Source organism: Lynx canadensis, chromosome B1 (genome assembly GCF_007474595.2).
Source record: "Lynx canadensis isolate LIC74 chromosome B1, mLynCan4.pri.v2, whole genome shotgun sequence".
Classification (NCBI taxonomy): domain Eukaryota; kingdom Metazoa; phylum Chordata; class Mammalia; order Carnivora; family Felidae; genus Lynx; species Lynx canadensis.
Window position 1 is genome coordinate 105,468,713 of NC_044306.2, and position 25,392 is coordinate 105,494,104.

The 25,392-nt window shown below is 38.1% G+C and overlaps 1 protein-coding gene across 2 annotated transcripts in view; it reads right to left on the reverse strand.

The window, feature by feature from the left end:
* SYNPO2 (synaptopodin 2) overlaps positions 1 to 25,094 on the reverse strand; it is a 166,294-nt gene extending 141,200 nt beyond the window's left edge. Inside the window, exon 1 of one of the 2 annotated variants that reach the window (XM_030313164.1) lies at positions 24,870 to 25,094. In XM_030313164.1, the coding sequence (XP_030169024.1) occupies positions 24,870 to 24,974 (105 nt within the window). In that variant the 5' untranslated portion in view covers positions 24,975 to 25,094. The remainder of the gene's footprint in view (positions 1 to 24,869) is intronic. The other variant, XM_030313163.1, reaches the window with a different exon arrangement.
* Positions 25,095 to 25,392: the final 298 nt, after the last annotated feature.

Consider the following 25,392-nt stretch of genomic DNA (forward strand, 5'->3'; position numbering starts at 1 on the left):
AAAGATTGAATTAATCTCAGACATACATCTGGAGTTTATAAGAGAGAAGCAGAGAAGTCTATGTGACTGATCCATATTAATGGATACCCAAGAAAGTTCATGGAGGTATAACACATGCAATTTCCAATTATCCATGATATTGGAACCAAGGATAGCATAAAATGATAGCAATGTCAATAATTCAAAGAAATTTGCTTCAAAATTCCACCTATGTTTCCATCAGACTTTCCTAAATGAAAATATTTTCTTATCTCTATCCATATGACAGTAACGGTGGTACCCAGTAATGAAAGAACTAAGAGACCGATGAATAGAAAAATCCAGAATAGATTTCTTGGGTGTTTATTGAGGGTCTTCTACGTGTAAGAAACCATGAGAAAAAAGAAACGTAAAATATACTCCCTGTCTTTTAAGTGACTTAGCATTTTGGGGGAAGAAACTACACACTTGTGAAAAATCAAATAAATTAACAGGATATGATCAAATACCAAATGCAGACACACTGACAATATGAGGTATTGACAGTTTTAGAAAATAAAGTACTCAGATTTTGTTTGAAAGGATTCACTAAAACAACTGGGCTGACTTTAAAAGATTATTAGGGGGGAAATGGCTGCATAGAACAAGAAAGAAAGATTTGTTCTGGTGCTGTGCTCTTTAATTTATCTTAAACTATCCTATAGGGGTCTCCCCACCCCTACAACCCATCCACCCACACACTAAGCTTTTAAACAATGTAACTCCTTTTATGAAATGTTTACAGGTAGTTAGTTGAAGTCCTCTAAAGTCACTTAATCCCTAAAAGCACTCTTCTCTTTTTTTGGACATCCATGCACAAGTTTCCCCTTCTTATCAATTAACTGAGACTGGCAAGTCTTAAAAACACCATATTTCCCATAAACACATGCACATACACCAAATTAAAGTCATTTCTAAGCATTTGTGCTCATGAAGATTGATTTTGAATGCTGTGAAACTGGAAATCCCCAGTGCAAGGCTCCTCTTTTAGATATGAGTGTAGGCAAGGTCAAAAGCAAATTAAGGGACAGAAGGCAACACAGAAAAGGAAGGGTTGAGTGATATCGTCTGCATTCTACACTGACATCCTTTTTCATAATGCCATCCTACCCAAAGGAGGAATGGGTTCAAAGGAAGCTTTTGCAGTTACAATGTCAGGGTTTCTCTCTGCACCTGGAGCAACCTTTACAGCTAAATCAAGAGTGAGAAACAGCAACATGTGTTGCTGCAAAGACAGAATCTAAGATTAAAGGCAGCAACACAGAACTGGTGAACCTTCAATACTTTAGCTAGATTAATGATTTGGGGGTCACTGCAGAACACAGACTCTGAAAATGGAAAAAAAAACTGGGGTGGGGCATCATCTTCAGTTCATCTGTTTTCAACACATGGGTGAGACCCAGAACTCGCTGTGAGTGATCAGTAAATGCCATCGTGCAATTGCTGTCTCATTTCATTTGGAGTTATTTTAGTTTACAGATAGCTTTCGGTATGTGGATACCAACTTGTGGGAGGAGTCAGAGATATGGACCCAGGCCGTTGGTACTCTGGGAATCACACAGATATAAGTATAATCACAGTGCCCCCGGGGACGCCGATAACTGGAAGTTTGCAACCTTCCCCATGCTCAGGTAGAGTTAATTCACATGCTTGAGCTCCCACCTTCCCGCCGATAGGCGTAGCCCCCCATCCATCCCTGGACGCCCCTATCCACCACTGTTTGAAGAGGCCCCCAAGACAAAGCTGCCTCTCTGTCAGAAGAGTTGTCTCCCGTGTACAAAGCTGTACAGCTGCAAAGCCCTCAAGGGGTTACACTGCAGTGTCTTCCCCCCTTGTCACCCCTCCTTCTGCCCTAGCCTCACTGCCCATGAGAAGGAATGGCGGGAACACCCCCCTCCACAGTGCTGTGTCACACACTGTCACCTGGACTCCGGTAGAGCTAAGGCCCCGAGTTTCACAGAATATAGTTCCTATTGCTGCCACCTAATCTCTTCCTGCAACTGCCAGATGTTGTCCCTGGGCAAGACCAGGAAACAGGCATCTCCATTTCCGACAGGCTCTGCTCCTCTCCCACACACCCAAACATGTCCACTCCTACAGGCCTGCAGGTCAAGCCCCGCACGGATACGTTTTTAGCTTGGGCTACCTCAGGACCAGCTCCGCTACTGCCACAGAAATAAACCAAGCGTCAACATAAATAAATAAGTAAGTAAGTAAGTAAATAAATAAATAAATAAATAACGGCCATGTAAATGGACTAGATGGTCCACATGTATATAAGTTCCCATCCTTTCCATGTTTCCATGAAAGGAGATTTGTCTTTCATATTATGTTTCCCTCAGAGTGAATTTACAATCGCTAGTACTTTTGAGAGTACATATAAGCTGTGCACTCATATCTCAGCGCAAAGTCATTCCTGGAGACACGGGTTCCAGGCTAGGCTGCTGTTGTGCCTAGTTCTCTGTTGTGCCAGAGAACTGAACAGTGGACTAGAGGGGGGTCATTCCTCCATGCTTTGTATTACACAGGCCTGATCTTTCACAAAATAAATTTTCCTTTTCTAAGAACAAAAAAAGACCTTTAAACTATATTAACACAAAAATACATAAACTATATTAAAAATTAAACAAATTAAATAGAGGTTTTGCAATATGTTGTGTAATTAGAGACAGAGCACGAACAGGGGAGAGGGGGAGAGGGGGAATCTCAAGCAGACTCCATGTCCAGCACAGAGCTCAATGCAAGGCTCGAACCCACAACCCCTGCCGGGATCATGACCTGAGCTGACATCCAGAGTCAGATGCTCAGTGGACTGAGCCACCCAGGTGTTCCTTTAGAATAGGATTTTTGAAATCTGATTTATCTGATTATCCTCTCTTGATAACTCCATGGAAAGCTGCAAACCCTGATACCCTAGGCATTAACACTTTTTTTTTTTTTTTAATGTATAACTACTTTATCTCCATACATTTTTTCGAAATATATTCCGGTTTACTTTGTTTTGTTTTTTGTTTTTAGTTTTCTAATATCCAAGGTTAATCATGAGAAATATTATTTCTTTTTCATTCTCGTTCTTCATAGATGAATTTATTTTTGTCCTTCTGGAAGCCTAAGAAAGTCTTTTCCAGTTCTTGATCATTTCCTCCCATCCATTTTCTGTTCTCTTCTTTTAGGGCTTCTATTAGGTATCGCATCTTCTGGATGGTTTTTCTATACTTTTTTGTCTTTTTATCTGCATTCTGGAAGATTATCTCAACTTTGCTTTCCATATTTTCTATTCTTTCATGTTATTTGTATTTAATTGATCAATGTAAATCATCCTTTTTCTTTTATGGTTATAAATCTTATTGAATCTTGTTGACTACACTAGGCATTTTCTTTCTTTCTTTTTTTTTCTTAATGTTTCTATTCCCAAAATTGTCTGTTTCCTCTAGGGTCATGTTTACCATTTACATATTTAGGTCTTTCCCTTCCATCTTGCTGACTCTCTTCACACGCTTGGTAATCCTTGGGTAGCCTCCCACTTGTACAATTTTTAACTAGAAGGTTTGTGTGTTTGAGGAACAGCACAGTGTCAGGCTTCAGACCACAAGCCATTTCTTCCTGTGCCTGAATGAGAAAGTCTTCATTCTGGGGCACTATTATCCACACGAAATGCCTTCATGTTCCTCACACATTTTTTTTTAATGTTTTTATTTATTTTTGAGACAGAGAGAGACAGAGCATGAGCAGGGGAGGGGCAGAGAGAGAGGGAGACACAGAATCCGAAGCAGGCTCCAGGCTCTGAGCCGTCAGCTCAGAGCCCGACACAGGCTCGAACTCACGGACTATGAGATCATGACCTGAGCTGAAGTTGGACGCTCAACCGACTGAGGCAGGCACCTGAGACCCAGGCACCCTCTCACACATTTTTTTTAAATGTCTTTAGAGAAAAGATACCTTGGGCTTTGCCTGGAAGAATACTGTATTACTGAATGCCCTTCAATGAGAATGGTGGATAAGGGTGGTGGTTACTGGTACAATTCCAATAAATTCTCGTTTCTCACCCCCTCTTTTTTTTTTTTTTTGGTCTTTTAAATAGCCTTATTGAGATATCATAAATATAGGCATTAATACCTTTTGTCCATTACTTTTAAGACCCTCATCATCTTTTTTGAAAATTTTTATCCTTTATCCTGAAACTATCCAGAAATTTAATATAACTGAAACAAGTGGGATATTTTTTCTATCAAAAATTTTTCTTTCAAGACATGTTTTAAGTTTCAAATCAGTACCAGTATTTTTAAAAGATTAGATATGAAAATGAAAATATGTTACATAGATTATTTGACCTTTATGTTTACTTATTTTATCAGCTAAAAAACATTACACTCAGTATAATAATTATACCCAGTATATAATTATATACCCCAGTATATAATTATACCCAGTATAATAATGAGTAGCATATGCATAATAAGAAAATTTCTCTTTATGTATAATAGTTGCCCTCAAATTTATTCAGGTAGTCTTCATTTTCACCAAAACTAAAATATAGCATACCTTCAGACTTACAATTCTACGTTTAGGGATCCATTTTATATGAATGATCAGAAGAGCACACAAATATATTTTATAGATATAAGCACTAATTTTAATGGCGAAAAGTTAGACATTACCTCCATGTTCAATAAGGAATGCATTACATAAACTATGGTGATATAGTTTAATAATATAATGTAGCCATTAAAAATTATGATGTAGGGGGTGCCTGAGTGGCTCAATCAGTTAAGTGTCCCACTTTGGCTGAGGTCATGATCTTGCGGTCTGTGAGTTCGAGCCCCGCATCGGGCTCTGTGCTGACAGCTCGGAGCCTGGAGCCTGCTTTGGATTCTGTGTCTCCTCTCTTTCTGCCCCTCCTCCACTTGTGCTCTGTCTCTCTTTGTCTCTCAAAAAGACAAATGTTTTCAAATTTTTTCAAAATTATGATATAAACCAATATTCATTGACACAGCATGGTATTCATGTTGTATTGTTTAATAAGGAAGTACATTTAGTACCATTCATTTCACATAGAATTGAATGTAAGTGTGATTTAAGGTAGTAGTAGTTCATGAACTGGGAGGGGGTCTAAAAAATTGTTCACTGAAATTTTAATAATGTGTCATTTGGGGTTTGTAATATTTTTACTTTATTTTTATGCTTTTCTGTAAATGTTTGAATCCTTTTTCTTTAACAATAACAATGTGTCATATTTTATAATCCAAAAATAAAAGCCGGCTTGAATTCTAGCTATTTTCCTTTTATATAAAAAACATAAACCATGAGCAATCCACTTGTAGGATGGAGACATGATTTGATTCAAAATCCTGCACTTTGAGGTGGGGAACTAAACTAATGAAGTCCAACTATGCTAAAAACTTTCTCCTTTTTCTTTCTGACACATTTTTCCCAAATGAGAGAGGTTTAAATTTTTTTAAATGTTTTATTTATTTTTGACAGAGAGAGAGAGAGAGAGAGAGAGAGAGAGAGACAGAGCATGAGCGGGGGAGGTGCAGAGATAGAGGGAGACACAGAATCCAAAGCAGGCTCCAGGCTCTGAGCTGTCAGCCCAGAGCCTGACACAGGGCTCGAACTCGTGAACCACGAGATCGTGACCTGAGCTGAAGTCGGACGCTCAACCGACTGAGCCACCCAGGCGCCCCCCAAATGAGAGAGGTTTAAGGAATAGATGAGGAATATCAAATACATTCCCTCTTCCCCATCTAATTAAAATACTTCATAGAAGTTAAGAGCTAGGTCAGAATGAGTGGTTTTACTTGAGATGGTTCACATCCACCGTCTCTTTGCGGTTTCTAGTAAGGTAAAGAGAACAAAACTTAAAGTTATAAATCATGTCAGATCCACAGTCTGAGTAAAGAAGTTACATTTCTAAAAACATCAATTGTGTTTAAATCAACAAATTCTTAATGATATTTTAAAAAATATATTGGTTATATTAGCATATGCTAAGGAACTCTCATTATTTAGAAAAATATAAAGAAAAAGAAAGGATCAAATATTTCCCCAAAATAAAGAAGCATAAGAAATGCAGAGTTCAATGGTAATTCACTGAAATACAATTTTAAGCATAAAAAAAAAATCTAGTGAAAGAACACATTAAATTGATATAATTTTGAAAGTGTTTAATCTTGTTTTTGTTTTTTTGTTTTTTTGTTTTTTTTTTTTTACAAAATGTCTGGTAAATTATAATTTGGAGAAAGGCAAATCAAATTCCCATAAAATGCTGTATAAAGAATTGCCCTTTCTGGGTCCCTGGGTGGTTCAGTTGGTTGAGCATCCAACTCTTGGTTTCAGCTCAGGTCATAAATTCCAAGTTCATGAGTTCGAGCCCCACATCAGGCTCTGCACTGACAGCGCAGAGCCTGCTTGGGATTTCTTCTTTCTCCCTCTTTGCCCCTCCCCGGCTTTGTCTCTCTCTCTCTTTCTCTCTCTCTCTCTCTCTCTCTCTCTCTCTCAAAAAAAAAAATAAATAAATAAACATTAAAAAAAGAACTGCCCTTTCCAAAAACAATACTGCTATATTTTTCAAATTAACGGAGAAAATATAACCATTCATGGGCAGTTTCTTTCACCTATTATCTTCTTGATTTAAAATAGATTCTAGCTGAAATGAACCTTAAAATCATCTATTCTAAATGTTTCATTTTATAAATAGAGAAATTGAGAGCCAGATAGTTTTAGTGACATCATACTTAAAGGTCACAGAGTAAAGTCAAGTTAGACCCATGCCTAGAATTCAGGCCTCCTGATTTCCTGTTCAGTTCAGTCTTTTCACTGCACCCTTTGGACTGGTATCTTGTTACTACATAATATCAAATAAAAATATGAACACACACATATAAAACATATATATTATTACTTTAATTACCCTTTAAATAAATTGCTCATTTAAAAAAGCATCAGACAAAGCTTCAGCAAAACCAGGATCTTCAGTGGTTGCCATTCTCACACTAAAGAATAACAAATGTGCATCCAGTCATTCACTTATTTACACAACAACCTTTCAATGATTATACAAGCCTGACTTAAGTACCTAGTTACACATCTATGTAACATATATGTATATCATCTACCTTGAAGAGCGCTATTTTAGAAGATGTCAATGACTATGGTCTTGCTTTCAAAGAGTAAGGTGCCAATATAAATGTGGAAAAATGAAAATATTTTAACTAGAAATACTAATGAAAATGTCTCCATCAGAACAGTAATATTTGCTTGTTTGAGTGCAAAATAAGAAGGTTTATCATGCCCTGACGTCACCCTCTGCCACCTTGGCTCCAGGACACCGGGACCTGAGTAAGAGTTCCAGTTTAGTAGTATTGTGAAAACCTAAAGCAAGGAGGTCCTTGTTTCATGCTGTGCTACAGACCCCTGTCCCTGCCATCCCTGTACCCTTCTCCCTGCTCTCTACCCTTTTCTTCAATCCTGAAGCATAAGTGTCTTCAGGCTCCCACTTGCCTTTGATGCAGACTGTGAACTTCAACTCCTGTTTTCATCCTTAAAGATTCTGATGAAGTTTATAAACTTCCTCAAATAACATGTATTTATTTTTGCCTGAATGTAATTTTATCACTTGGTAAATTAAAAATAGGAGTCAGTATTAACTGATCAATTAAAAAGTAATAGTCTTTATTGCATACCTACCATGTCCCTGGGAGAAATAAATAGAACATCCTACTTCAGAAAAGATCATGGGCAAAGTTACAGAGGACTGGGGAAAGAATAAGCATGTTGTGTTGGGAGAAAATGAGAACAGCCTCACAGGAGGAAGAAAGCTGCTCAGACCAGAAACAGTGAAAGGAGGTAAAGGGTCTTAAAAAACTTAAAAAAGAGTTTCTATGACTATTGAAAGCACACTCCCGGAAAATGCTTACAAAGACAAAATAATTCTCCATACTACTTCATCTTATGCCTGAATCAAAAAATCCAGTATGTTGTTACCTTTCCATGACTTATGCATAACTTCCTGTTTATTCTCAATCACTCTCTCTGTCTCTGTCTCTCTCTCTCTCCCCCCCCCCCACACACAGTATATCCTGTGTATTCTGCAGATAAAGCAACATCAGATTTGATGTTTTAATTTGCTTAGGAAGCTACGTGAGAAATGAGAAGCATAAAAAGAACTAGACTGAAAAATAGGAATTAAGATAATGGGCGCAGTTAGGACTGAGAAGAAGGAATTTTCCTTCTCAAATAAGAAAGAGGAGCACAGAGTCAGGGTCGTGAAGGTGATAAAGAACAGGAAGGAATAAACATCATAATGGGATCTTTAATTGAATTTGTGTCTACTCTCAGCCCTGAAGGAACCTTGGTAACTCACTCAACATGAAGCCACAGGGTCATCTAGGCACAGAGGAAGCATCCAGTGAAGTGCTTCCTTTCCAGATCGCAGCAGCTCTGCCTCAGGATGAAATCGTTCTGATCCACATTTTTCCATCTGGCAGGCAGGCAGCCAGAAGACTGGAGACCCAAAAATGGATCACTGCTTTTGGACTCCCTGCAGCAGCCAATAAATGTAATATAATATTTACACAATTCAATCTAATATCAGTCATGCTAAGCACCGTCTGATGGGAAATGTTATATTTTTCACAAAAGAAATACAAATAAAGGGGACTTCTAAGGTAGTCTCTGATTCCCAAGGCCTGAGCCTTTCACAAATTTTGTTTTTCATTTCAGCTTGAGCTTGACTGATGAAAATAACTCACCACTGTTTGGAAAGCTAAAAACACCAAGAGCTTAATGTATTATCATTTACTTAGAAAAAACAGCCTTATATAGTAATAACTTCTTCTAATTTAGAAGACAAGAGTGCGGGGGTGAGTGGGGGAGGGAATGAAATGCTCATTAGCCTTTGCCAAAGGCCTTGGCACAGAATTTTCCTAACTATTCAGAGATCAGTGTCCTATATTTACTTACCAGGGACAATTTATTTTCTTTTATATTTTCAAAGCACTTGAAATGATTCCTTTTCTTTGTGATGATTTCCATATGCTGTTTCCAAGGAAAGGGGCATGGCTTACTCAGTCAGTATAAGGCCACATTCTGAAACCATTAAATGCCATCTCACAGGGAGGGATCCCAAGGACTGCAGGGGCCCTTCCAATGACATTGAGATCCAGATCTCAAAAGGCATTGCATGGAAGACAGCAGCTATTCCTTCAACTTCACAAAAGTTGTTTAAATAAAAATTTAAAAACCACAAAGGTGATACTTGTAATTTTTTAAAACCATTGAACGTTCCCTCTCTGTGAAATAATTTATATTTACTTTTCTATCACTGAAAATAATCCTTAGAGATAGGTCCTAACACTATCCCCATTTTACAAAGGAGGAAACCAAGGCACAGAGTCTAGTATGATTGAACCAGTCAGAGTCTAGAGCTCAGCATAACTTCATGCAATTCTTTATATTGTCGGGTATTTTCCTTTTAAAAAATCTGTACTATTTTTAAGTGAGACAATCATTTAATTTTATTTGGCCTTATAAAATGTACAACTTCAGGACCCATTGCCTTAAACTGGTTAAACTGCAGAACAAAGAAATCTTGGTTAGTAATTGATACTGCAAACATTTTGTGAAATGTTGCATTTTATCAAAAAAGAAAATTGGCACTCAGTGAAAGAAACATCACACATCATTCTATGTGCCTTTTGTGCTCTTCCATTTGTACACTGGGAGTACAAAGAATTGGTTGAGTGCTTTATTAATTTATGAAGAAAAAATAAACTTGTATGGAAGACAGTTACTTCTTCCTCTAATTAGAATAATGATGATGATAACAGACTCCTTTACTGCATGATTACTATGTGTCAGGTGATATCTGAATACACAATACTTACAAAGCATGGTAAGATACATTATTGGGGTGCCCGGGTGGCTCAGTCCGTTGGGTGTCTGACTTTGGCTCAGGTCATGATCTCATGGTTTGTGAGTTTGAGCCCTGTGTTGAGCTCTCTCCTGTCAGTGCAGAGCCCGCTTTGGATCCTCTACCTCCCTCCCCTGTTCTCATGCAGGCACTCATGTACCCTCTCTCTCTCTCTCTCTCTCAAAAATGAATATTAAAAAAAAAAGATATTATTAACCAGTTCTTTGGATCTCAGATTCATCCTGTCAAATTGGTGACACTTTTTATCTACAAAAACAGCAATTCCATTACATAGCACCCCATTTTACAGATGAAGAAACTAAGTCTCAGAAAAAAATGTGCTTAAAGATACATAGAAATGGTAACCAGTATTAAAATGCTTCTGTCCCATGGGGCGCCTGGGTGGCGCAGTCGGTTAAGCGTCCGACTTCAGCCAGGTCAGGATCTCGTGGTCCGGGAGTTCGAGCCCCGCGTCGGGCTCTGGGCTGATGGCTCAGAGCCTGGAGCCTGTTTCCGGTTCTGTGTCTCCCTCTCTCTCTCTGCCCCTCCCCCGTTCATGCTCTGTCTCTCTCTGTCCCAAAAATAAATAAACGTTGAAAAAAAAAATTAAAAAAAAAAAAATTAAATGCTTCTGTCCCTTGGACTTCGGCTCAGGTCATGATCTTGCAGTTCCTGAGTTCGAGTGTCACATCAGGCTCACTGCTGTCAGCGTGCAGAGCCTGTCCTGGATCCTCTGTCTCCCTCTTTTTCCGCCCCACCCCCGCTCACGTTCTATCTCAAAAATAAAAATAAACATTTTTAAAAAATTAAAAAATAGGGACGCCTGGGTGGCTCGGTCAGTTAAGTTTCAGACTTAGGCTCAAGTCATGACCTCATGGTTCCTGGGTTCTAGACCCACTTTGGGCTCTGTGTTGACAGCTCTGAGTCTGGAGCTTGCTTCGGATTCTGTGTGTATGTGTGTGTGTGTGTGTGTCTCTCTCTCTGCCCCTACCCCCCTTTCTCTCTCTCTCTCTGTCTCTCTCTCTCTCAAAAATAAACATTAAAAGAAAAATTTTTTAAGAATAAAATTAAAAAAATAAAAACAAATGAAAACAAATGCTTTCGTCCTTTCAATGGGTCAGTTCTCAAACAATATCTAAATAAGATGACCTCTTTTTTGAAGAAGAAAGGAAATTAAGACACATTAGAAAATATAATAAAACTTTTCTTTACCCTGACATCAAGGTCAAAATAAACAGGATCTATGTATCAAATTCTCCTTGACACTCCTTAAATTCTTCTCCTCACACTGGGAGAATCAATTTCAGAGGCAGAGAAAGATTACTTTAATATAATTTTTAACCAAACTTCTACATAAGAGGCAATGGCAATTATTCATTTAAATAAAGTGTTCCAGACACTGGTCAGTAGGCTGCTGCATTATGAAAAGCTGAAATGGATGAGGAGGAAACAGGAAGAGGACAGTTCCAAGTTGTTCTAGTAGGATACTATGTTAATCATTTCACCATGGGAAAATAACCACATGGTCAGGGTTCCCGGGAGAGAGAGTTTTTCATTTTTATCACTGGACTTCTTATAGCAATTTCTCATGGAAATATGTGCCAGCTACATTGGCATTTTGGGATTCCTTGATCTTGCCAAGCATGTTTCTGTCCCAGGGTCCTTTTGTACTTGTAGGGTACTGCACCTGGAAGGCTTCCCCCACATATCTGCCAAGCCAACTGGAATGCCTATGGACATTTATTTTCATCTAAGAAATGAGAAGGAAATGAGTGCTAACTAATGTTTAATTTGCCTTATTGTAAAGGCTGACATAGGTACCCTGGTCTAGTCTGGTCCAAGCAGTTATGAATTTCATACAGTACCTGAGGTGACCTCACTGAACTGAGGACCTCCCAACATAGCAGCAAGGAAATGTGCTTCCTCACATGCTCATTTTCTCTAGCATAGTATAATATATCATGTTTTACAGTGCTTGATTAAGTGAATCCCCGTGTTACTATCCAGTTTCCACACTCACAAAATGAGAAAAGTTTTAAAATATTCTTGAAAGGAAGCTATTAACAAAGATAACACTTCTATTTCAAGCATGAGAGAACAAGAGTATTGAAGAGTTAACCCTTCTTTATAATCCTACTCTTCATCAGCCATATTGTGAGATTAAAAACCATCACTGCCTAATCATATGACAGGTAGGTAAAATATGCCAAATTACCAAGAAGACTATTTGGAATATGGATTTATATTCACTGTTGTTGGAGAGGAGCTTTACCTCACTGTCCTCAATTATGGCAGCCAGTGTTAGTGTCAAGTAGTCAACTAAGAAGATATTTAATAACTAAGCATCCATAACATAAAAACATTCTAGACTTATTTTTTCAACAATGGTTGAAGTCAGACAATATTCAATTTAAAGCTTTACAGAATTTAAATCAAATGATAATATTTAGAAAGTTCTTCATGGACGCAATTAAAAATGGCTAAACAGTACAACTGGCAACAAACTGAGATGTATTTTTTGTTAGCAAATATTGTTGAAGACGCAAAAAAAAAAAAAAACCCCAAGAAATTGGTACAAATAATATTAGAACAAACTACATGTTGAAGGTTTATTGTTAAGTTAAATAAAAGAACATGTTTCTGGTGTTTCCCAGCCTATGGTATTTTCTGGATTCTATTTCAATACTTTCACAGATGAAGAACTATTCTTTTGGAGAACCAACAAGGAAGAAAATGGAGAGAAGCTCTCAGAAATTAATGAATTATTTAACTTTTTTTTTTAATTTTTTTTTCAACTTTTATTTATTTTTGGGACAGAGAGAGACAGAGCACGAACGGGGGAGGGGCAGAGAGAGAGGGAGACACAGAATCGGAAACAGGCTCCAGGCTCTGAGCCATCAGCCCAGAGCCTGACGCGGGGCTCGAACTCACGGACCGCGAGATCGTGACCTGGCTGAAGTCGGACGCTTAACCGACTGCGCCACCCAGGCGCCCCTGAATTATTTAATTTTTAAATAATCAATGTCTTATGAAAAAAATGTACATAAAACCACTGAGAAAGTAGCAGTTTTAAGAGTCTTTAATAAAGAAAAGATTCTAGAGTAAGGTTATGGAGGTGCCTCCCATAAAATTCATTCAGTGCATAATTTGAAGGCAAGCTTGTACAGCAAAATAAACTGAAGACAGAGTGCAAAAGTGCTACAGATGTCATCAATATGATTAATTTTATAAAAACTCACATGTAAAATATACTAGAATCCTTAAAACATGTTGCAGTGATACAGGGAGTGACCAGGAAAGTTTTGTGTCATAGAAATTTGTATCACTGAGGTTCAAGTGGTAACCTTGCAAATTTTTGTAAGAGTCGTAGAAGCTAAAGATGTCCCAGTTTTATTCATCACATAAATGAATACTCCAAATTTGTTGATCTTTTCTGGAATAATAAGTGGCTCTTAGTTGTCGGTTACCTGGCCTGTAATAATAAATACAGTATGTCCGGCTTACAATTAATTGCTTTGAAAGCAACTTTCCAAAAAAAAGAAATAGAAGAAACAGAGAGGAGAAGATTTTGAACAACTGTTATAATGTTTCTATCACTATGTGATTTTTCTAGTTGAAAATTATTTAAGTGTGTTTGTTACTCTTTAAAATTTCATATCTGCACACTTAACTAGGAAAAAAAAAAGAATTTCTAACAGGCTTTCAATCTTTCAAATAAAAAATATCAGTGAGATTGTAACACTAAAATATTAAAATGTAGCCTATTCTCATTAGTTTGTGAGAACAAGTCATGGTTAGTAGGGAAGATGGAGATCTACTCATCATATTACAACAAAAACATTTGCATTATCAGTTGGGAATGAAAACTAATTTTCAGTTAGTGTTTAATTTCTTTAATATGGATCTACCTATGTTAAAAGGTTATCTTTTTCAGTCATGACGGTCTTTAGATTCAAGTGTTGAAATAAACTAAAATTTTACTAGACCTCTGAATTACACCGCATAGGGTCACACTACAATTTTCAGAATCATAGAGTCTGTCAATCACATTGTTCTCACCAAACAAAACAACAACAACAACAACAACAACAACATTCTGCTTCTCATTCTGTAAGAGTAAGAAGATTTTTTGTGTTGTCAAAGTGAAATAAAATCAGTTTTTAAAATATTGCTGATTTCATCTTTATTTTGTTCTTTAAATTTTTTGATATATTGGAAACTATACCTAAAATATTAGCACAGCATTACATATGTATGTCAATAACATCTCATTTATACATTCCATATATATATATATACACATCATTTATATGTACGTAATATATAAATGGGATATGCTGAAAATTCTTTTACTTAAAGAGGCACAATCAAAACATTTTGAACACTTCTGGTCTAATGGAAGAAACAGACATGTGAGCAAAAATTACAGCCACAGGCAGCGAAGGGTATGGAAGCATGAGGTGAAAGGTATGTGTGACAAAGGCAACACAGCAGAGCAAGTGCTTACTTACAACCAGAAAATTGAGTCAAATCTCTTAGAGAACTGACTCTGAACAGAGTTGTCCAGAATGAGTAAAATGTCTCCGAGGTATTAGGGTGGTTGCCAGAGGAAGGGGTGGACAAGCCCTCTAGCCAAGGACACAGCAAGGATGAATCTTGGTAGCAAGAAAGGCAGAGCATTCCGACAGAACTGTCATGCTTTCAAATAGCTAAGTGCACATTTAGGGGAGTTCCAGGTGATGGGGCTGGACAGTATGGTAGGGACCAGATCATGGAGGGTTATGGGTGCTACAGTGGAGCCATGAGCCAGTGAACAAGCCATAGAGCAGGGAGCATCCAACTGGCCTCGGTCCTGGATCTGCCATTTACCAGCTATGTGATCTTAAATTACTTAGTTAACTTCTCTAAGTCTCAGCTTCCTCATCTGTGTGTGTGTGGGGGGGGGGGGTGGGAAGGGGAGACAGTAACGCTATTGTGAATGATAGAAGTCATAAAGTACTTACTTGTCTGTACATAATAAGATTTTTTTAAATGTTATGGTTCTTTTGATGACTATGATGGGGAGACTTTGAAGTAATTCAAGCAGTGATATAACAGGTGATTTAGAAAAATCTCTCTGGCAGCTCTCTGTAGCACAAATCTGAGGAATGTGAAACCTAGAGCAGGGAGACAGTTAAAAGGCTTATAGTTAGCTAGAGGACAAAGAATAAGGGCCTGGGCTGAAGTAGTAAGCATAGACACATAGAGCAGGAAACAGAATAAGAGCCATGGAGGACAGTACCGCCTAAATCCATTGTGTTTATACCCCTTTGTGAAAATGATTAAAGTAAACTACACTAGACCCACAAAAGTTGTGTGTGTGGAATACAAATCCTGGAGTCAAAGTCTCCAGGTGTGGATCCCAGGTTTACCCTAACTACATATGTGATCTGGGGAAGTCACTTAACCTCGTGCTTCTGTAATGGGGATCTCAAACGGGGATAACCTCATAGACTTATCTCATCATGTTTAAAACGTGATTAAAGAAGTGACTGGCATCCAGTAGACATTATATATGAATGAGTTTCTTAAATAAAAATTATCTCCAGAAAATACTGTTAAAGGTAGTAAGATGTTTGGGGAAAATGATACACATTGACTGTTGTTATAAATTTCTTAGGGAAAAAATAATCTGTATCCTAAAATGGTGAAATTCAAGCCAGGTAAATTTTGATAAAGGGAATGAGAGGGATGCCTGGGTGGCTCAGTCGGTTAAGCATCTGACCCTTGATTTCAGCTCAGATCATGATCTCACAGTTCAGTAGATTGAGCCCCATGTCGGCCTCTGCAGTTTGGAGACTGCTTGGGATTCTGTCTCCCTGTCTCTCTCCCCGCCTCTCCTGCTCATACTGAAGCTCTCTATATCAAAATAAATAAAATTTTTTAAAAAAAATTTAAAGGAATGAAAGAAGAGCAGTAAAAGAAGAAATGTTGCCTAGATAGAATTAGACAGAATATAAACCTATATTTATTTTCAGGAAAACTCACCCACCCCATTGTTTTATCAATCCAGTACCCACACTACTTTCAAATAAAAGTGGAAAAGCTAGTCATGGATGAGCAGATTCTAAACACCCAAGACCAAGGTTAGGAAAACCATTTGTTACATAATTAACTCACAGGATCTTTCACGCAATGTTTCAAATGGCAAACCTATGATATTTTTTAATATATTTATCTGAAACACACTGGATTTAAAAGCCAGTTAAGGTCAGGGAGACTGGGTGGCTCAGTTGGTTAAGTGTCCAACTTCCGCTCAGGTCACGATCATACAGTTTGTGAGTTCGAGCCCCACGTCTGGCTCTGTGCTGACAGCTCAGAGCCTCTAACCTGCTTCAAATTCTGTGTCTCCCTCTCTCTCTGCTCCTTCCCCGCTGGCACTCTGTCTCTCTTTTTCAAAACTAAATTAAAAAATTAAAAAAAAAAAAAGCCAGTTAAGGAAAACTACATCCAGACTGTCATAACACCAAACTACACCCACTATCACCAAAGATCTGCTACATATCCATGGATTTCACAAGACACTGAAGACAATTTGTTGAGAACCTAGCAACTATACTTTTTCATAATGACAAAGAATGGTAAATAATTAAAAAAAATAAAATGCCTAAGGTAATTCAATACTATAAATACGTTCTCATTGAGGTGGTCAAACAACGAAATATCCACCAAACATCAAATATATTTTGTTTCTCTTATAAGGCTTTTAACTTCATGAAGCTATTTATTCTTAAGGACTCTTTTTTTTTTTTTAATCTTTATTTATTTTTGAGAAAGAGCCAGAGAGCAAGTAGGGCACAGGCAGAGAGAGAGGGAGACACAGAATCCGAGGCAGGCTCCAGGCTCTGAACTGCCAACACAGAGCCCGACGTGGGGCTCAAACTCACGAACCGCGAGATCATGCCCTGAGCCTAAGTCAGACGCTTAACCGACTGAACCACCCAGGAGCCCTTCTTAAGGACTCTTTAATGAGGCTAATGCGGGAGTTCTCCATTTCCTTTTCTTTTCTTTTTTTTTTTTTAAGTTTATTCATTTTAAGAGACAGAAAGAGAGAGAGAGAGAGAGAGCACAAGCAGGGGAGGGGCAAAGAGAAGGAGAGAAAGAAAATCCCAAGCAAGCTCTGCCAGTGCAGAGCTTGAACTCACAAACTGTGAGATCATGACCTGAGCCAAAATCAAGAGTCGAACTCTTAATCAACTAACAAAATCACCCAGGCATCCCCCCATTTCCTTTTACAAAAATCTCACGGCATTCATCATTAATCTGTTAGAATAGATACAATAAAATTTTTGGAATCCATGTATTTTTTAGGTTTATTTATAATTAAACTGGTTTGCTTTCCAGTCTTGTCTCTCAATGCACATGATCTTGGAGATACACTTCCTATAATCCTTCTCCCTGAACCTATTAAAAGAAAAAATTGTTATAAATGTTTTTAAGAGTTAAGTCTTAGATGGTGACATGCTATTTCATACAAACTCCAAATCAGGGGCGCCTGAGTGGCTCAATCGTTTAAGCGTCTGATTTCAGCTCAGGTCATGATCTCGCAGTTCGTGGGTTCGAGCCCCACGTCGGGCTCTGTGTTGACAGCTTGGAGCCTGGGACATGCTTCAGATTCTGTGTCTCCCTCTCTCTCTGCTCCTCCCCTGCTCACGGTCTGTCTCTCTCTGTCTCTCAATAATAAATAAACATTAAAAAATTAAAAAAAAAAAACTCCAAGTCAAAGTTATGGCAGTTTTCAGCATTACTAAATGATAGCCCATTCGCTTTATCCAAAGTGATACAGAGAGAGGCATGATGCCCCTGCCATAGGGAAAGAATTACATTTGACTTTGAACTGCTTTATATAATCTTTTTGCAAATAATTTATTTTTTCAGAATCAGTTTTTTCATCCCAAAACTGAGGATAATAAAACTTTGTCTATTCACGTGGCATCAAATGAGATAACACATGTTAACGCACTTGGACAATTGTAAGATATACACATGTGAAGTATTTTTAGCTAAATGTATAAATTAGCTTCTACTCTTGAACACTTATTAACTGATAGAAGAAGTTTAAATTATTTTGGAAGCTCATATTTTAAAACCATTGCCATGAGAAACATACAAATATTATTTAGATAGGTATAATATGTATGTCACAATGACATTACATACTGACTTTTGGACTTGCAAAAACTTTCATTAAGAACAACAATCACCTTGATTAATATCCAATAAAAGTTCAGAGTATTTACTTTCAATTTTGGGGGGTAGGGTAGGGGGTTGAGAGAGAGAGAGAGAGGGAGAATCTTAATAAGCAGGCTCCATGCTCAGCACAGAGCCCAACGCAGGGCTCAATCCCACGACTCTGGGTTCACGACCTGAACCAAAATCAAGAGTTGGACACTCAACCCACTAGTTACCCAGGCACCCCAGAGTGCTTACTTTTAAATTGAGAGTTCTGGACTCCGACAGTAATGTTCGAGAAACACTTTTTTAGACTAACTGAAAGTAGGCACCTTCCTTCTATGGGTGATGAAGATGGTAAATTTTCAAGCTAACATACATGAAATGCATGTAATTGATAATATGAACCTACGGAACTGATGTCTTTGAGGAGTGTCAACTCATTCAGTTATAAACAGGAAACTTTCATGTCTTCCAGTAACTGCTTTCAACTATGATAAAACCAAATCCCTCCCTTAATAATACTTTGGTCAGAAATCCCACGCATTTCTGTTGGCTTTTGGTTATTAAAACAGTCTAGCTGAATTACAGCTTCAATCTAATGTCTGTCTCTAGGCTCTCTCCCTAAGCACCATGGCCGGTTTGTGGCTCCAGGGCTTGGTGTGGGCAGGAGGGTGTTGGCTGTTCTTTTTCTGCCTCTCTAGAACTCCTCCCAAGTTGAAGGCAGGAAGATTGGAGAAAGGGGGGGATGGTAGATATATTTATTCATAACTGAATGAGGTGGCATTTCTCCCTGGTTGTTGCACTTCTCTCTGGTTAATATCGAGTGGCCATCTCTGTCCACTCTGTGGCCAGCGTCCAGATGCTAGGGCACTTGTGTAGTTTCTTCAAAGAGCCATGGAGAGCTTTGCCACAGTTCCCTAACTTGGGAAATAGGGCTCCTGCTAGGCTCCCTTCCAAGCCCTCTAACAGTCCCTCAGGATGCCAGCTTGCACCTGCCAATCCCTAGCTAAGAGCTTGGCCCATCTGGGTAGGGTACTGGCATGGCAGTTCAAATCCCATCACTTCTGTGACAGTCTTTCACACCTGGGAAATGCAAGAATCCTTGCCTTACCAAACAGTTAAGCTCCTATTTGTTCTCTCTCATTCTCCCTCTCTGTCTCTATCTCTGTCTTTCTTTTTCTCTCCTTCTTCTTACATCTTTATCCAGTTTTATTCTCCCCACCCACCACTCCCTACTTCTTATCCCACCGTTCACATGGCACTAGGAAAGCCAGCAATTCTATTGACAAAGAAGACGTCCTGCTAGGGAATAGCTTGCCAGGTTCCCCTCTTGCAGGCACCTCCAGTCTTTACAATGATCATTTTTAAGCTTCCCAGCACTTCCTTGCCTCCCTGCAATTCATAGATCTTGGCTTCAGAAAGGGAAAATCTTCCCACTACTAATGGTGACTTCATCACCATGCTAAAGACCCAGACAATTCTTGAGTCTCTCTGGTCCTTCTCTCGTATCAGCTGGGAAAGGGGCAGTGGGAAAGTGCCGGAAGAATGTCTCATGCCACCCTTCAGTAAGCCCTGTGGTGACTGACATATCTGGCCTCAACTTTCTACAGCAGCGGTTCTGAATCTTGACCACACATTAGAATTGTCTTTAGCGTGTTTATAAATTTTGATACCTGGGGCTCCCTTGGCCAATTAAATCGGATTTGGATGAAGACCATACTGTTTTTTTGTTTTTCTATAAACTTCCTTTGGGGCACCATCTTAGCTTACTTTCATTCTCTCAGGTACCTGTTTCTATCAGTTCAGGAGAAGTCAGATTTGCAATCAAATCCCACCATTTTTTACAGCTTCACCTTTGGCAAGTAACATAGCCTTTCTGTGCCTGAATTCCTTCATCTCTAAAATGAAGATATTTTTCATACTATTTCTTGGGTTTTGGGGGTCATTTGAAAATACCTGCAAAGAAAATATTACAAAGAACATTTCCCTGAAAAGAGCTTGATAAATGTTGGTTACTTATATGCCGTGTCCCGATAATGGTAAAGTTCATGCATAGTCATTATTTTAGCTCATTGTCTTTCAACAGTGTTCTGTCTTAAAACCCACAATTCCAAAACAAAGATTTAAATAACATATGCTTAATAGATTTGCCTAGCATGCATTGACTTCTGTAAACATACCTGCTATTAGAATTTCTAGAAAGCTCTCAAAAACTTAACAAAATGAAGTGATAAAGATGTTACCAGCTTTCCATATGTAGTAAAGAGCATTTATCCTCAAATACACATATTCAAACACATTAAAATATTTCTTTTTCCCTTTAGAAGTAGCTATGCTTCTGGAATTATTTTATTTGAAACATTTTAGAGACCTCACTGATGGTACTAATGGGTAAGATGATGTTACTTGATTGTGCCTTACCTAAATACCACATCTTTATTTAAAGTTTTGCAGAGAGGACATACAGAATCATTAAATCCACTTCTGCCCATAAAATAGATGACTGTAATCTGTCATCTCAATTTTAATAAAAGCTACTTGAAACTTCGAATTGAAATTCAATAAGAGAATTATAAGTACCATAGTGTCTATACGTTTTAAAGAAGGCTTAAAGTGCTAAACATTCTAACATATAAAGGATACAGTGTGCGCATTTCTTTCTTTATTATATTTAAAATGTGAGTTATTTCTGAATTGCTCATAAGATTTGTTTGTAAAACAAAAATTTCTCCCCACTTCTTTATATGAAGATTTCCCAAATTGTCAAGAGCATACCCAGCAGACATAGCCACGTAAGTACATATTCCAAAAAAGAGTTTTGTCAAGTAAAAGTGCTAACATAATTTTTCTAAGAATGTTTGCACACATACAATGGAGTTTTATGTTATAAATAGGTCTCAATAAATTTACTTCTATGAATGATATTCTCAAAGTATACCTTACAGAATATTGTCCTATGATTCTGTATTAGAGATATTTGTTTTCTATAACATCTATTTAGAATATAAGTTAAAAGATATATAAACATTTAAAAACCAGATAACTGTTACTGATTATTTGGGCCTTGTAAAAATTCAATTTATTCTTTTTTTATGTTTATTTATTTATTTTGAGAGAGAAAGAGAGAGAGAGCATGAGTGGGGAAGGAGCAGAGAGAATGGGAGAGAAAGAATCCCAAGCAGGCTCCGTGCTATCAGTGCAGAGCTTGACAAGGGACTTGATCTCACAAACCAGGAGATCATGACCTGAGCCAAAATCAAGAGTCAGACACTCAACCAACTGAGCCACCCAGGAGCCCCCAAAGTTCAATTTATTCTTGAAACAAATCCAAATTTTATGGCTTTGAGCTTCAATGTTATAAAAATTTGATTATTAATATTTCTGTTAGTGATCTTTAAAAGTTGGAGTTTGCCTACAGTTCAGTGAGCCGGTCAAATACTAAAAATGTTTGAACATCTCTCAAAAGTGACTAAATGTGTCACTAGAAGGATATTTATAATTTATATATTTATATATATATATTTATAAATTTATAATTTATAGGGAATTATAATCTACTTAACTTCTACTCGTTGTTAATAACATTAGATTAGCTTTTTTTCATTATTTCAGCTTGTTAGATTTTCATTTTATACGGAATTATAAAAAATCTGAACACTAGATATTTTAAAACAAGCCAAAAATTTGTTATCTATAGAACTGCTTTGTAGTGTCCCCATTTTAAGGGAGCATGATTCAAGCACTGTCTGGAATTTCCTTTTCTTTGTTAATGTATATTTTCTTCAATTCCAAATTCATCCTTTGCATGTTCTTCAAAACTGTGAGCATTGTGTATGTTAGCAACCATCCCTACCCAGCCTTTCTACCCCATTCCTCTCCATCCTCCTTCTTGTAGGTAACTCGGGAGAGGAGGAAGTCCATGCCATGTTCATTTCACCTTGAGCCCAGGGACCATTCCTGGAACTGAGTGGACTTGATGTTTTAAATGAAAAACAGTAATCCCAGTGAGGTCATAGACTTGATAACATACAAAGTGACAAGCACTTTGCTCCAAGAGTTTTCTAGAACAAATAATGCTAGCATAAGAAATTAAATGTGAGTTTGAGTTAAGTGGAAAAAATAGACCAACAAAAGTAGGCATTGCCATAGTAACTTAGAAATTTTTCTTCTTTTGAAGGCTTTCTAGTCACTTTTTACATACGGGGAAAAGTAGACTGTAGTCTGTAGTGTATCTCTCTCTCTCTCTCTCTCTCTCTCTCTCTCTCTCTCACATACACACACACACACACACACACACACACACACACACACAAGAATTAAGGCAAACATCCAGACGACTTCATAATACTTTTAAATCAACAATTAACTATACTATCACAAACTAGAAAACTAAAGCAAACATTCAAATGCTTTAATAATGGTCTTTTTAAAACCACAAATATATTGCCAGGGTATTTTAGGAAAGTTGACTTGGGGGGAAGAGAAGGATCGAATTTTTTTACACTCAGACATGTAATATCCTCTCTGAATCCTGTCAATAGAGACATCATCGGCAGAGAAATGCTCCCAAATCACTGTTCACTAGCAATTCTTCAAAAACAAAATCAGTTCTTAAAAAAAAAATCACCACACAATAGTTCCACTTTGAATTTTTTTAATGCTTATTTATTTTTGAGCGGGAACGAGACAGAGTGTGAGCAGTAGAGGGGCAGAAAGAGAGAGGGAGACACAGAATCCGAAGCAGGCTCTAGGCTCTGAGGTGTCAGCACAGAGCCCGATGCGGGGCTCTAACAGAGGAACCATGAGATCATGACATGAGCTGAAGTCAGACACTTAAGCGCCTGAGCCACTCAGGTAACCTCCCTTTTTAATAATTTTTTTTAATGTTTATTTATTTTTGAGAAAGACAGAGTGTGAGCAGGGGAGGGGCAGAGAGAGAGGGACAATAGGTCCACTTTGAAACAAGCACATCGCAGACTCAGGAGAAGCCCAATACCCAACCCATTCTTAAAGTCTGGCCACAGAAGAACTACTGGAATAACCTTTGTCCCTACATTTTAACTGGGAGGCAAGTGATTCTAAAGTTGCATACTATTAGGACAGTAAAACTAGAGCAATATTAGAACCTCACTGATGGTAGAGTACAATTTCCTCTTTACTTCTCTCTTTTTGTACAGCACTCAAAATTTTTGCCTCTTTCTCCCCCCACCCCCCAACACCTCACAACAGATGAGTCAGGAAGGGTGAGAGATTTGTCACAGGCCCGCTACAAGTTAGATCAGAGCTGGAATTAGAACCCAAATCTCAGTAACTGGAGCCAGCCAACTGCTATTCTAGACTCAGAACAACTCCAGTTCAGTGTCATGAATTCTGCATACTCCAAATTTGTCATTACTGTTTTGTCTGATGCTTCCTGCCATGGACTCCTAAAGCAACACAACGAAACCTCCTTTCCGGATTCTTCGATCACTGCTAGTCTAAAGCAGAGGAAAGTTACTTAAACTCTCTGGGCTCTTATCTGAACTCCGCAGGTTGAACTGGAAGTCTCTGAGAAACTTTCCAGTTCTAAAAATTCTGCTTTTCACCCTCTGTCTTATGCTTCATTCTTGATGTTTGAAATTTTCACTAGGTGGCAGGATTCCACCATCACATTACAAAAGGATTTTTCGATGGAAGCCTGGGAGCAGAAAATTTCAAAGAAGCTCCTTTCCTCAGAGTGAACATAAAAAAAAAAAAAAAAAAGCAAAAAAAAAAGCCAAAGCCAAGAGAAAGAATAACTACAAAGGCCAGTAGTCCACATATTTCATAAAGTTCTAGATCCATTTTTAATATAATTATAAAGAGGAAATTAATCAAACATGTTTTTCATACAATACTACAATTTGGTATCCAAATCAGGTAAAAGTCTGCATTAATTTCATGCATTTTAAAGTTTATTTTATCTGAATCCCAATGTAAACTATATCGGATCCCTTCCAGCAAACTGGTAGCAAGAAACAATCAATATGATGGAAACAAAAACATCTAAAACATTTAAAATCATTTTTACATGCATTTCAAAGTTTCCTATAAGTTACTTACAATATATTTCTAATGGCTTTAAATTTTATTTTGAGCGCTTAACTAGGTGAGTACACATGATGGTAGATTTTTGCATTTATTTGTAAAATCCTTAAGAGAATATTCTTTCAAATAGATTTTATGACATTTCATCATATATTTAAAATTATTGCCCCAAATTGGCCTTTTAAGAAATGCTGTATTGTAAATGTCACTACCAACGCTTTTTGTAAGAGTCCCCCAAAGCCAAGCTAATTGGTTATGCTGAGCTGAGCATTTCTCTTCTGCCAGAACCAAGTAAAGTAACATGAAACAATAACGCAACTGCATATTCTATATTGCCTAGAAGAAACTTCCCAAGTGTCTTGCCGGTTGTCAGAGAAGCTGATTAACTAGACTTTTCTTCAGCTGATAAATATGGCACTCTTTTTTCTTTCTTTCTTTCTTTTTTTTTTCTTTCAGTTACTGGTTAATTGTATATATGCTATATGTTACTCGAAAGTTTTTTCGAAACACGAACAAACCCGCATCCTGGGAAAAGTTAGCATCAGGGCCAAAATCAGACCAATACATAACCTTCTGAATCAGCACTTGAAAAAACCATCAACAGGTTGCCTTCATTCCCTCCCAGCACAGAGCGGTGATAACATCTCTTCAGAGGTCTTACCTTAGCAACTTGTAAGGGCTGCTTCTGCTCCTTGCCACCTTGCAATCTGAACCCCCAGGGCGCCCCTCCGGTCATGGAAATGCAGATAAAATCCCCCGTGCCCATTTTCTCCTTTTAGTTGGGTAGCATGAAGAGCCTGAAAAGACAGACGAGGCTTCCGTGCGGTTGAGATGTGTGCTTAGCCCCAGGCGCCTCCAAGGAGGCAGGGCTGGGGAGCGCAGAGGCAGAGCTCCTGCTGCGGCCGCCGTCCCGGCCGCCGCTGCCGCGAACTAGCGCAGCTAATAGGATCATTCACAAGGAGGCAGAAGCGCTCCCTGGCATCGAGGACACCGCCCACTTTTGCGTCACTCTCCTTTGTTCAGCCCACTTCAAGCAAGGGAAGGAGACTCGCTCACCGCAGAAGGTCCTCTTTTGGGGCGGGTTTGGGGCGGTGGAGCAAGAGTTCCCTAGCACTCACATTTAATGCCAGCACTTCAAGAATGATTGAAAAACTTTCATTAAATAATCATATAAATAGTAGAGA